Source organism: Hylobates moloch, unplaced genomic scaffold, assembly GCF_009828535.3.
Source record: "Hylobates moloch isolate HMO894 unplaced genomic scaffold, HMol_V3 SCAFFOLD_9, whole genome shotgun sequence".
Classification (NCBI taxonomy): Eukaryota; Metazoa; Chordata; class Mammalia; order Primates; family Hylobatidae; genus Hylobates; species Hylobates moloch.
The window spans coordinates 124612223-124625808 of record NW_026652284.1 but is presented as its reverse complement, the minus strand read 5'-3'; the positions used below and the strand labels follow the sequence as shown (position 1 = coordinate 124625808).

The window sequence follows — 13586 nt, the reverse complement described above, 5'->3', positions numbered from 1 at the left end:
GGGCCCGGGGCGGCCGCCGGGCAGGCGGCGGCGGCGGCGCTGGGCGAGGCGGCGGGGCCTGGGCTCCCGGACGAGGCGGGCTTGGCGGGCGCCCGGCAGCTACAGCTGCAGGAGGCGGCCGGCGACCCCGACGCGCCGCCCAAGAAGCGGCTGCGGGCAGCCGAGGCGGCCGAGGCGGCGGCGGCGGCGGCGGCGGCCGGCAGCGGGAAACTGGAGGAGCGGCTCTACTCGGTGCTGTGCTGCACCGTGTGTCTGGACCTGCCCAAGGCCTCCGTGTACCAGGTAGGGCCGCCGGCCGACCCCGACCCGGCCCAGCCCGGGGCTGCAGCCCCCGCCGCGGGGCCCCAGGATCCGCGTCTCCTCGGAGGCCAGGCCCGCGGGGCCCGGCGGCCGGGAACCCTCTCCGGCCCTTACAGCCACTTCCTCGCCCAGCGGGGCTCCAGCGCCTGCTCCGAAGCTCCTCGTTGTCTCCCTCTCGGGGCTTTATTTTCCTCTCGGGACCTTCCTTTTCTGTTTTCTGGTCCACGTTACTTTCCGATCTGAGTCGCTTGTTTTCCGCTTATCTCTCCCTTCTCTTTTCTAGACTTTCCCACGGTTCCCTCCACACTCCCCCAACCCACACCCTCAAACTGACCCTTAGCCCACAACTGCTCCCCGCAACCCACCCGGTCCCAAGCTCCCCGTGCTCAGAGTCCTGTGCTCGAGAGCTCCTTCCCCATTCTTCTGGCAGCCACACCCCCGAGTTTGTCCCTCCACTCCTGAACATCCTATGGACGTCTCATTTTCTACCCTCCTGGGTGGAAGAATGTTTTCACTTGGTCCATTTCCACTTCATCCTGAAGAAAGTAAGGAGAGGGGATTGCTGCTTGTCGGGATGAACCATTTGCAACAAGCCCCACAGTTTGGGTACCTTCTCCAGTCTCAGCCAAACCCCACATCGAACTGGACCTGCCACGCCCCACGCTAGGCTCCTGCCCACCTCACCCAGGCCAAGCCAGGTTTCCTAGGCAGTCTGTGCTCCAGGAGCCAGCCCACCCCTCCTCCCCCATCTTCACATCCGCATGGCAGTGGGACTCAGCCCTTAAGCAGCCTAGGGCTGTTAGAGAGGGTACCTGGCCCAGTTGAGTTTGACATGCCCCTTCCCAGGTAGCAGCAGGGACAAACTCTGGTTGACACCCAGAGGCAGAGTACAGTGTCCCCACCTTTCCTGTGTCTTTCCCTCCTTTTCAACTCCTCAGTCCCTGTGAGAAATGAAGCAGGTTCCCTGTCAGCTTTCTTTACACTTACAGGAGCTGGAAGTAGCTAATGGGGCCTTGTTTCCCTGCTTGTGTTTGAACTGGGGGCCTGGATGAGGAGCTACTTTTGTAGCAGGTGGTGTAGGGCTAGTCTAGGTTGCCATTTCCCCAAACTCTGGATCTCCAAGTCCTTCTTGCTCTGGCATGACCTTGTTGGGAGGACCCCAGTGTACCTGGGTGGGGAGAGGGCGCTGGCTCTTACCCACCCTCCTGGGTGTCAGGCACCAGGGCCAGCTAGGGGAGCACTTTTCAGAGCCACTGGCTCCCAGAGTTAGCAGTTACCCCTTGGCTTTGGCAGTGCCTCAGCTTACAAGATGTGCCCACTCTCTAGCTCCTTTTTTCTGGCTCACAACTTTCCATCCTCCCAGGCGGAAGAACTCTCCTTTTTTTTTGAGACGGAGTCTCATTCTGTCACCCAGGCTGGAGTGAAGTGGCACAATCTCTACTCACTGCAATTTCCGCCTCCCGGGTTCAAGCAATTCTCCCTACCTCAGCCTCCCGAGTAGCTGGGATTACAGGTGCCTGCCACCATACCCGGCTGTTTTTGTATTTTTTAGTAGAGACGGGGTTTCGACATGTTGTCAAGGCTGGTCTCGAACTCGTGACATTGGGTGATCCACCCGCCTCGGCCTCCCAAAGTGCTGAGATTACAGGCGTGAGCCACTGTGCGTGCCCAGAACTCTTTTTTTCTTGGATCTCAAGGGAGACTCCAACAAGCCAAGCCAATGGTGCGAGGCCACAGGGGAACAGGGAAGTCTCCTTATCTCCCCATTGGTGGGTGGACTGGAGCTGGAGCTGGACCTGGTGGTGATGGGCCACATGGTACTGGTCCCTGGTGCACTGCATCCCCTATCTAGACTGGCCTAGCACGGAGTGATGGCTCTGCTTCTGACCGGAGCTCCTGGTGACCAGGCCTCTGAGCCTGGCTGGTTCAAACTGGCCTGCACTGTGCAGAGCGGAGTTCTGCCCTGGGCGGCCAGAGGCAGGGAGCTGAACAGGTGTAATGGAGATCGAAGGCACTGGGGCTGCCCTGGCTGGTGGCCCTCCCTGGCCTGGGGGCTCTGCTCAGTGACTTCCCTGGGAACAGAGCAGCTGAGCGAGGAGTGCTGTGGGCACAGGCCTCCCTGAATGCTGCCGAGAACACCTCCGGGGGGTGGCTCTCTGCTGTGAGTGGTGCCCCTGGAAGGTCAACACAGACCTGGAGACTTGGGCTCTGGCCTGCTCTGCTTCCTGGAGAATCTGGGCACAGATGGTGTGGGCCCCCACATGCTGCCTTCTGCGTGTCCCTGGTTGGGCCCATGCTGGCCATCACCCCAGCTTGGGTTCAGTCTACCATATTCTACTAGCCTTCCTTGGCGACCATGTTGATTGGCTGTCTCGAGCCAGCCAGTGTCAGGAATGCAGCAGGTTCCACCCTCTGTTCCTGCTAGGACGCTTTTCCTGACCCCAGCAGAACACATGGCTCAGGGTGGGCACCAGCCAAGCTGGGGGCTGACTCAGTCCCCGACTCTGATGAGAAGAGGGGAGTGGCCATGCTGAGCCTTGTGTGTTGTTCCTGGCACTGGGGTTGTGGGGGACAACTCCATGGGCCTCTGGAGTTGGCTGGGTCCTCAGTAACTCGAGAGCTTGTCATCCAGATACCAGATGCCACCAGCGCTAGCAGGGAAGCCTCGGGTGGTGGCCCAGGTCCGAGTCCTTGGGCCTGCAGGGCCAGCTGACCCACGGGCCTGTGCCCGTACGATGATGCCTCGCAGGCTGGGAAACCTGCTTGGGTGTCAGACTGAGGCCCTCATGCAAAAGGTTTCCGCCACCACCGAGTCCTGCGTCAGGTCAGGTTGGGGTCGCGGCCAGTACAGCAAGACTCAGCTTTGATGTTCTCTGTGTGGGTGTTAGATGTGTCCTGGGGGACTGGCCTGACAAGGTGTGCAGCCACCTTCTGGAGTCTCAGGTGGGTGGCAGGAGGGCTGATGGGGCAGCAGGGACACCTGTGCAGGAGCTTCTGGCCTGTCCAGGCCGAGCAGGTGGTCAGGTCGCTCCTGCAGGCTCCCTGCTCTGTGATCCAAGGGCAGTGTGGCCTGTTGGCACCTCTGCCCATGGGGCACCTCTCTGGGAAGACACAGCCTCAGTGGTGCCCAGGACGTTGCAGCCGCAGCCTCATCCGTGACTTCTCTCCCTCCGTTTTGGCCCTTCAGACGAGGCCCAGTGTGATCCTGCATAAGACAGACCTGGCCCTGACCCTTCCTGCTGATGTCAGCTGAGGCCCTGGGCCTTGGTGCTGGCACCTGGAGGAAGGGACTGTGCATTGTTCCCACCCCTCATGGGGCGTTCTTAAGGCAAAAACAAGCTCGCTCGGGTGTAAGGGCCGGGCAGGGGCCTCTCACAGATGTGGTCTGGCTGCTCCCTCTAACTCGGCCCTGCACAGTGCCCCGACGCTCCCTTGCCCTCCTGCCTGAGGTGTCCTCTCCCTGGCCCTGCCCACCTCTTGGGCCCGGCAGAGGCAGCGCCCCCACTTTGAGACTTTATTCTCTCCTTGCTACAAGGATCCCCTCCTGCCCCAACTGACCAGGGTGTGTCCACTCTGTTCTGTGGGTGGGTTGTGCTGCCGCCCTCCCGCCTGTAGCGCCCATGTCTCTATGCCACGTGTTGACAGTCCATTGATAACAGCCCAGGAAGCAGAGATGGCTCCTCTCTGCCCCAGCCCCACACCCCCAACCAGCCCAACAGTGCGCAGTTCTGTGGGGATGCAGTCACCATCCACATGTCCAAGGAGCTTCGGGCCCGTCTTCCCCAGTCTCCTGGGCAGCAGTACAGGACTGCAGCTGACTCGCTCTTTGAGGTGAAGAAAGTGGCAGAAAACATCTTTGTAAATATGTCTGCTTAGGTATCTAAAACACAGGAGCAAGGAAGATGTTCTGGAATCTCTGGCTAGTTGGAATTTTTGTTTTCTGTGGTGGTTATCATTTGAGTTACTTTTAGATCTAAGCAGCCTTGTTCTGAATGTGAGCCCGACTCTGGGGATTGATTGGCCCCCGTTTGAGGTCTGACAGCAGTAGCAGGTGAGGGACTTCAAATCCAGCCTGGGTGGAGGGTTCGAGTCCTGGCTTCACGCTTAACAGCTGCGTGGCCTTGGACAATGTGCCAGTCTCTCTCAGACCCATGTTTGATCCGGGAGGTTAGGGGCTGAGCATGCAGGGTGTGTGGGGTGTGCCCTGAAGCACCATTGGCCCTGGTGGGGCCTTGCCTGCGTGCGGATGGCAGAGGAAGAGGGACTTCCAACTGGCTGAGCAGCGCTTTTAGGGTTTGTGCCACAGGGAAGCCCGTTGACTGCATTTTGGCTCTGATGACTTCTGTCAAGGGCCTGTGGGTCCCTGACCCCTGGGTGAGCGAGGGCACTGCTCCCATGGGCCTGGGCACTGTGCCATCCTCTAGTAGGAAACAGGAGGTCCCCAGGGTCTGAGAGAACCATGCAGTCCAGGCTTGAAAGGGGTCCTATGAGGCCAGCTGACCATAGGGACCTTGGGACCACCAGGAAGTCGTGGGGGCCCTCAGCCGGGGAATGAGGTCAGGGCTCCTTGAGCCTGTTCAGCCCGTCCAGCTCCCCTTTAACCCCAGGGAAGAAGTAGCTCAGGTGGAGACCCTGGGTCTGCATGGGGGTCACGTGAGCTGCCTGTAGCTGGCAGGGGGGAGGGCTGGGTGCTGTCTTGAGGAATGCAGGTGCAAATGGCCATTTCTAGGCCACCTGTGTGTATCAGCATCTGCAGAGGGGCCTGGGGTCTGGCTCCTGGGGTTGGCAGCCCCAGGGGCTCTGCCATGGCTGCCCAAGGTGGTGATATTTCCTCTGTGCCTGCTGGGTATGGGGCAGTGCCACCCTGTCCCATCCCACCTCATCAGCACAGAATGAAGCTGGTCCTATACTTATCACCTGTGCACATGAGGAAACTGAGGCCCCAAGAGGGGAGCCCAAGGTCATACTACTGGGGACCTGTGGGCTGGGGTCTGAGCCCAGCATTGTGGCTTCAAGCCCACATCTGCCCTAGGAGGGCCCAGGAGGCCCTGTGATGTCAATACCCTGTGATGACAGTCCCCCGTGATGTCATTCTCCCATAGTGGCATTCCCCCGCAATGTCATACCCCATGACATCGTTCCCCTGTGATGTCATGCATGTGACGTCATTCCCGTGCTGTCACCACATGATGTCATTCCCTGTGGTATCACCTGTGATGTCAATACCCCCTTTTGATGTCATCCCCATGATGTCATTCCCCCCGTGATGCCATCCCCCCATGATGTCAGTTTCCCATGATGTCATCCCCTGTGATGTCAATACTCCCTTTGATGTCATCCTCATAATGTCATCCCCCCGTGATGTCATTCCCCCATGGTGCCAGTGTGATGTCATCTATGTGATGTCATTCCGTGATGTCACCCCCATGATGCCATTTCCCTGCAATGTCATGCCCCTGTGATGTCATCCCCCATGTGATGTCAGTCTTCCATGATGTCACCTCTGTGATGTCATCCATGGGATATCATCCCGTGATATCATTCCTGTGATGTCTCCCCCATGATGTCATTCCCCGTGTGATGTCAGTCTCCCACGATGTCACCCTTCTGACATCATCATCTGTGATATCATTCCCGTGATGTCTCGCCCGTGATGTCATCCCCCATGGCGTCATCCTTGGTTGTGGGGGGTTGTGGGATCCCCTCCTCTCCCTTCCCGTGGGGTCTTCCTGGCTGGTGGGGAGAGGTGGCCTGGCCTGGGTGCTGCACCAGCTGCTCTGGAAGGTGCCTGGGCTCTTGGGGGCCTTGGCCCATGCCATCCCCTGGACTGTGCGGAGCCCTCCAGGGCCCAGCTTCTGTCGGGTGGTGGGCACAAGTCAGAATCAAGTGCATCTGGCCAGATGCTGCCAGGGCCAAGGATGCAGCTGCCTGTGGCCTGGCCTTGGTGTGGAGCCAGAGTCTTGCTCAGGGGCTGAGGGGACCCAGATGGTGGGGAAGACTCCGGAGCATGTGACCGGTGACCATCCTGCTGTGGACAGACCTCCTGGGCTGAGTGTTGGTCGGGCCCGGGCCATGCACCTAGAGGATGTCCCTTGACCAGTGGGGAGGGTCTGGAGGTGGGTGTGGCTGTGTCCCTTGGCTGCTGGGCCAGTGTGGTCCAGGGCACTCTAGGGACTCCCTGTGTTCTGACTTGAGTGGAGCTATTGGGGCTGAAGGGGCAGTGGCCCTGTGTCTCCTCGGAGCTTGCAGGTCCTCTTGGAGGCCCAGAGGGAGCCAGAGGAGGGCAGGGTCGCTGCTGCCGCCTCATGGTATGGAATTGACTGAGCCCATGCTGGGGTCTGGAGGCCCCAAAGGAATGAGGCCTATGGCCAGGGGCCGGCCCAGGAGCTGGGGTGGCTTTCGGGGGAGAGGCTGGCAGTGCTGGGAGGTAAGTGGTGATGTGCTCGGCAGCCTCAGTGCTCCCTTAGGAGGGTCTAGGACCCCACCTGGAATCTTCCTGGACTATCCAGAGCCAGGAAGAGAGGCCAGGTGGCCTTGGTGGGTGAGATTAGGTGCTCCAGCCCTGCCTGGAACTCTCTTGGGGGCTGGGCCACAGCCAAGAAGGGTACTGTCGTGCCTGTGCTAAGGCCACTGTACATGCAGAGCTGGACCCAGAACCTTGTCCAAGGCCCCCAGGCAGTCTCACCAGGAGGTGTCTAGAGCTGGCCACATGAAGTGGCACGCCTCCAGGGCAGGGGGCTGTGAGAGGACAGTGGTGTGGGCCCTTGGTCTGTGCCTCCCATGGGACAGCTGCTTCAGTATCGTCTGTGCCCACTCCTGCCCATAGTCCACCCACCGCTGACCCCTGGACTTGGCTGGCGGATTTTCACACCTTCTCCTGGGGGCAGGCCTCAGCTTGTCCCCACCCCAGTCAGAGCCAGCCTCACTCCCTGCCTCAGGCAGCTGTGTATGTTTTAATTTTTATTTGTGTATTCATGAGACAGAGTCTCACTGTGTCTCCCAGGCTGGAGTGCAGTGGCACCATTTCGGCTCACTGCAACCTCCGCCTCCCGGGTTCAAGCCATTCTCCTGCCTCAGCTTCCCGAGAAGCTGAGATTACAGGCACTCACCACCATGCCTGGCTAATTTTTGAATTTTTAGTAGAGACGGGGTTTCACTATGTTGGCCAGGCTGGTCTTGAACTCCTAACCTCAGGTGACCTGCCTGCCTTGGCCTTCCAAAGTGCTGGGATTACAGGCATGAGCCACGCCTGTAATTTTAATTTTTAACCAAAACGAGAACTTGAGGATTGAATGAAGGTAATGGGTGGTGTTCATGTGGACGTGGATTCCATGAAAGAGGGCTTTGTCCTCACTGTCGGTTCTCCACACGTAGGTCTTTTGACTCGGCAGATCTTAGGCCTAGTCCGCAGGTGCTGAGTGAACAGCCCCAGCATCTGACAGCTCCTTAGCTTGGGGTGCACTGGCTGCTGAAGCAGTAGGATGGCAGCTCAGGCTTCCCAGGGCCCCATGTGTGCAGGGGTGGCCTCTCAGCACCACCAGGCAGGGCCCTGTGAGTGTTCCCTCCCTGACACACACCTTGTAGAGAGGCTGGGCCTGGGCAGGCCCCTCTGCTGCACCACATCCCATTCTCAAGAGGGTCCCAGGTCCCAAAGGAAGTCTGTAGCCCAGTGGCTTTCTGGAGGTTTGCATGGCTGGCAAGCCTGGGCCAGCTGCTGGAGAGGCATCAGGACAGGAGCAACTCTGCTGACTGCTCCCCTCAGCAAGCTCTAAGAGTCTTTAGGTGGGAGGCACATCACATCCCTGTCACTTCTGGCTGGCCCTGGAATGCCTCAGCCCACACATCCCACTCCAGCCAGGGCTGTGGGAACTGTGTCTGCTCAGGTACGAAAGGCTTTGTTTGCTCTTGGACCTGTTGGTTCTGGTCTGGGCTTCCCGCCTCCCATGCTGTGAGCGCCCACAGGCTGGGACCGCAGCTTGCCATGTGTCTCTCAGTGGCACCAAGTGGACGTTCGAGGCTTATTTTGAGGGAGTGAGAGCCAGGATGGGCCGCTGGGTGTGCTGGGAACCCACACAGGCAGGGAGCCTAGTGGGAGGTGCCCCACTCCTGCCAGCCCCGGTTACCCCAGCAGGCTCGGCACCCACTCAGAGCCCCCACTTCCGCTCCCCAGGCACTCCCCGTGTGCCTACCTGCCCTTGTCCTGGGCCAGCTTGGCTCCTGCCTCCCAGCTCTGAGGAGGCCTCTGCAGGTAGCTGACCTCCCTGGATGGGGGGCAGCTGCCTCCTCTCACCTGGGCTCCCTGGGGAGGGCTGGAATAGAAGGGCCAGGCTGGGCTCACCCTGAGCCAGGTCCTCTCAACCCAGGATGAATGGCCTTTCTGAAGGCCCAGAGAGCATACCTGCCCCAGTGTGGGAGCTGCATCTGCTCCCCACCTGACAGTGTTGGCCAAGAGCCCAGCGTTCCTGGAGGGCTCCCAAACTTTGGACCTGTAGGGGAGTCGGCAGTCACTGGTCCCTAAGGGAAGAGCCTGACTCTAAGCCCCAGGTGGCTGAACTCATCACTTCCAGGACGAGCTGTCATCTCTGTGAGCTGATGAGGCCTTGCTTTTAGGACCTCTAATCTCTGCAAGAACCCAAGCTGGCTCTGCCTGCCTCTCCTGAGCAGCTCGCAGTGTTCACCACACTCCAGCACGACTCGGGACAGGCACGTGTGCCCCTCTGCACCAGCTGGAGTCCCCTCAGGACACCCGGCCGGAGCTGACGGGCATGGGCGGGTGTGTGCGAGCATGAGCCCGCAGGTCTGTGAGCTTCGTCTCCCTTTCCTTCTTCGCAGTGTACTAATGGTCACTTGATGTGCGCTGGCTGTTTTATCCACCTACTAGCAGATGCCCGGCTGAAGGAGGAGCAGGCCACGTGCCCCAATTGTCGTTGTGAGATCAGTAAGAGCCTCTGCTGCCGGAACCTGGCCGTGGAGAAAGCCGTGAGTGAGCTGCCTTCAGAGTGTGGCTTCTGCCTGCGCCAGTTTCCCCGCTCCCTCCTGGAGAGGCACCAGAAAGAGGAATGCCAGGACAGGTAATGGAGGGTCAGGGGCTTAGCCTCACAGGCTTAGCCTTAGCCTCACAGGACTGCTGGAAGCCCACCTTGGTGCAGCTGGGCTCTGTGCAGGGTGGTCTGGCTGTCTCTGCTGCCAGGGCCTTAGGGACCACCAATGTATCCCAGTGACAGCCCTGGGGGAGGGTGCCTGCACAGGATGGGGACAGGCGGGTTTTGCCCCCAGTTGTTATCCAAACATGACCCTAGCCTTCCAGCGCTCTTTGTGGCTGTGGGGGAGCCCCTTGAAGGGCCCAGGACAGCGTGTCCAATGCAGGACCTCAGGGAGCTTGGTGCGAGGCTACACTGCCCATGGCTACCCATCCAGTGGAGGCAGCCACCAAGTCTCCTGCAGTGAGGCTGTGCAGGACCACCACTGCCAAGCAGAGGAGAGAACCACGCTGCGGTTCTCTCAGGGCACACAGGCTCAAGCTTGCACTCTTCCTTCCCCTCTCTCCCCCTTTTTCTGCCTGTCTTCTTCCTCTCCACATGCTGCCACTCTGACGTCATCCTGGGGGCTGGGCTCACAGTTACGTGTGTCCTGCAGGAAGGGGTTCTTAGCTGGATGGAAGCCACATGGGAGGACAGCTTGTTGCAGCCTCCTGTTAGGGGCTCAGGCTGTGAGTGATGTACCTGCCTCCCCCAGGGTAACCCAGTGCAAGTACAAACGCATCGGCTGCCCATGGCACGGCCCTTTCCATGAGCTGACGGTGCACGAGGCTGCGTGCGCCCACCCGACCAAGACAGGCAGCGAGCTGATGGAGATCCTGGATGGGATGGACCAGAGCCACCGCAAGGAGATGCAGCTGTACAACAGCATCTTCAGCCTGCTCAGCTTCGAGAAGATTGGCTACACAGGTGAGGCGCCCCGCCGCCTGCTGCATGCCACACAGGTGTGGGCGTGGGGGGCTGGCAGCCAAGAGCCTGGAGGCAGCAGGCTCTGGGCACTGGGCACTGACGGCGCCGGACAGCCGGGCTCTGGACAAGCTCCCGGTGGACAGGCGGACACCTCAGGCGAGAAGACAGGCCGGAGACTGAGCAGAAGGAGGGGCCGAGGCAGACCCCAGGTGCACACCTGTGTAGCTCTCACAGCAGCCCCGCCCACCTGTCCTCCCCACCCTGGCTTCACCACCCCCGCAAGGTGGCATCTCACTGTGGGGCTCCAGAGCCTCAAGACAGTCAGGGTCTAACCAGAAAGTGGGCAGGTCTCAGGGGGCCTGGGAGCTAGGGGCCTGCCCCTCGGACCCTGGGGCAAGAAGAGCACCCTGCTGAGTGAGGTCCTGCCTGCAGGCAGTCACTGCCCCGGCCGTGGGCCTCTCAAGGCTGGCACGAAGCCGTTCAGGGACAGGGCTGCAGAACAAGCTGAGGGTGCCCGACTCAAACTATAGAACCGGGAGTGGACACCCACAGACTCACAGGCTGGATGCGTGCGCAGGCACACTGGATCTCGTGGCTCTCTGGGCCACTGCCGCCGCCTTTGAACGTGTTGGGGAGCAGGAGCCAGGCCAGAGCCTGGTCCAGAGGACAGCGAGAAGCACCTGTTGATGCTGGGACCACTGGAGGAAGCTCCATCCCTCTACTCTCAGCCCACACCAGGCGGCCAGCTCAGAGCACCAGGCGTGGCGCAAGCAGGGTGGTCGTGGGCAGCCAGTCCCGCCCTGCTGCCTGGACTGTGCCCAGCGGGATGTGGGCCCGAGCTGGCCAGAGAGGCCGAGGGCCTGGGGTCTCTGCGGCAGCCACAGCCTGTGGTGAGTAGCAGCCTTAGCTGTCCTGGAGACACTGGGGCCTCATGGAGTCTAGGCAGGCTGGGGCACTGTGGCTGCGGCCGTGGCCAGGTGGGAAGCCCCATTCATGCAGGAAAGACTGTCCACCTGGGATCCCACGCCTCCGCGGAGGGACTTGCCAGCCACAGGCCGTGGGCTGCCCAAGAGGACTGTGCAGGCAGGGCTGCCTGCTGACTGGCAGCTCCGGATCAGGCCTGGTGCCTGCAGACCTGGTGCTCCCCTCGGGCAGGGCTGGGTGCCGCAGCCGCCTGCTGGCTTTTCTGGCAGCTCCTCTGTATCAGAACCAATAAAGTGCACTTGTTCTCGGAACCGCATCCTGTCTATGTGTCTGCTTACCCCGCCCCGGGGGACACCCGGGGCTCCGGACGATGAGGGAGGCCAGCGCGGGTCAGGCATGCCTGGGGTGTGGCCTGACACGTGCAGCCTCTGGGCTCTCCAGCTAATCCATGTTGATTCTGTTTGTAGTTGTTCCCCTCAAAGCTTGTGTGCACCTCCATTTGCCATAGTTGCGTTTGGCTTGCTTGTGACAAGCAGAGCTTGGTGTCCGGGTAAGTTGCCTTCCTCCCCGGCTGAGCCTGCCCTCGGCCTGGTCAGGGAAGGCGTTGCTGCCCAGCCCTGCCCACACTAACAGCCTGCTCTTTCCGGCCCTGTCTGTCTCCACAGAGGTCCAGTTCCGGCCGTACCGCACAGACGACTTCATCACGCGCCTGTACTATGAGACTCCCAGGTTCACGGTGCTGAACCAGACGTGGGTCCTGAAGGCTCGCGTCAACGACTCGGAGCGTAACCCCAACCTGTCCTGCAAGCGTACGCTCTCCTTCCAGCTCCTCCTCAAGAGCAAGGTCACGGCACCGCTGGAGTGCTCCTTCCTGCTGCTCAAGGGCCCCTATGACGACGTGAGGATCAGCCCCGTCATCTACCACTTTGTCTTCACCAACGAGAGCAACGAGACGGACTACGTGCCACTGCCCATCATTGACTCCGTGGAGTGCAACAAGCTGCTGGCCGCCAAGAACATCAATCTGCGGCTCTTCCTGTTCCAGATACAGAAGTAGGGCGGGGCCTCGGGACGCCCGAAGAGCCGACGGGTGGCATCCCAGCACCGCTGCCCTGTCCACCTGGCTGGTAGCTGCTTCACAGGACTATCTGATCACTTTAGCAAAGGAGGAGAACAAATGAAGCCAACACAGGGCAAGTCTGCATGCGTGCGCGACGGGGCCCCCGCCTCCGGCTCACCCCCCCCACCCCTGCCTCCCCTCCTTCCGAGGGCCGCCAGAGGCTGGGCTGACCCGAAGAGGAGACGGTGTACCAGGCGCCCTGAGGCTCAGAGACAGTGGCAGCAAGGAGGCCGAGAGGCACGGCGACCCTGCCCCAGCCCTTCCGTGCAGTCAGGCGGCGGTGCTGCTCCATCTCTGCGGGTTCCGGCCGGGCGCGGGGGCCTTGCTGACATCAGACGGGATATCCGAATATCTGATAGCAATTAAAAGGCAGCCTTGTTTCATACTTTCTGTTTTGTTCGAGGGGAAGGCATGGCTGTGAACGGACAGCGTGGGAGCTTTGGTTTGTCCTGGGGGTCAGAGCCTGCCCCGTCCCCATCTCTGTGCCCGCACACGTCCCCTGAGGAAAGACTCAGAGACACTGCCTCCCCCTACACTCTGTCATGGGGTCTTGAGACTGAGGCTTGGGCAGGGAGATCCAGGTAGGGTCGAGGCTGCCCTGGCCAACCGGCCGCTCCCAGGGAGACAGGACTCAGCCACCAGGGCTCAGCAGACATTTTCGGAAAGCAGGGTGAAATTGTCTCTTCCCAGGAAAAAGATTAAACTCCTTGCAGGCTCTTCAATAAGTTACACAATTTTAGTGAGAAAGTCTATTTACTGTAGATTCAGCCTTGAGGGCCCAGCGTCCCCAGGCTGTGTGGAAAGCTTGGGTCAGTGCTTGGGTGCCTGGCTGGGTGAGAGTCTGAGGGGTGTCCCCCATGCTGCTCTCGGGGTCCTGCTGCTGGCCCTGCATTCAGGGCTCGCTGCAGAGGTCAGAGGTTGGGCAGCCCAGCTTCTCACCTGGAGGAGGTGGGCCCTTCCCATCCTCACCCTGGCTGCCCCCTGATGTGCACTGTGGTGGCTGAGCAGGGCTGGCCTAACAGGATGGGAAGGAACCCTGCCTGGAGGGATAAGCCCTGGTCCTTTCTTCCCCTGGGACTCTCAGGGCTACTGGGAAGGATACAGCTTGACTCCCCCACCTTTGCTTAGGAGATGTGGCTCTTCTGTGATAGCTTTTTGTTGCTTCAATACCAAAGAACTGGTTTCCTCTGCTCCAGTCAGGTGCATTAACGTGCCTCACAGCAGCCCCACCCACCCCACCTGGCTGCCGGGGCCTGGCCTGCATTGTCCTGTGCTTTCCTGGTCACGGGTCGAGG

At 60.5% G+C, this 13586-nt stretch overlaps 1 protein-coding gene across 2 annotated transcripts; it reads left to right on the top strand.

Moving 5' to 3' along the window:
* Nucleotides 1-12676, top strand: ZFTRAF1 (zinc finger TRAF-type containing 1). 2 transcript variants are annotated; one of them, XM_032760809.2, is made up of 4 exons: nucleotides 1-282; nucleotides 9133-9371; nucleotides 10036-10247; nucleotides 11837-12676. In XM_032760809.2, exons 2-4 carry the CDS (start codon nucleotides 9151-9153, stop codon nucleotides 12226-12228), a joined length of 825 nt encoding a protein of 274 aa, XP_032616700.1. In that variant the 5' UTR covers nucleotides 1-282; nucleotides 9133-9150; the 3' UTR covers nucleotides 12229-12676. The 2 variants fall into 2 exon arrangements, with proteins under 2 accessions (XP_032616700.1, XP_058300121.1); XM_058444138.1 differs by lacking the exons at nucleotides 1-282; nucleotides 9133-9371; nucleotides 10036-10247 and adding an exon at nucleotides 10602-11721.
* Nucleotides 12677-13586: the final 910 nt, after the last annotated feature.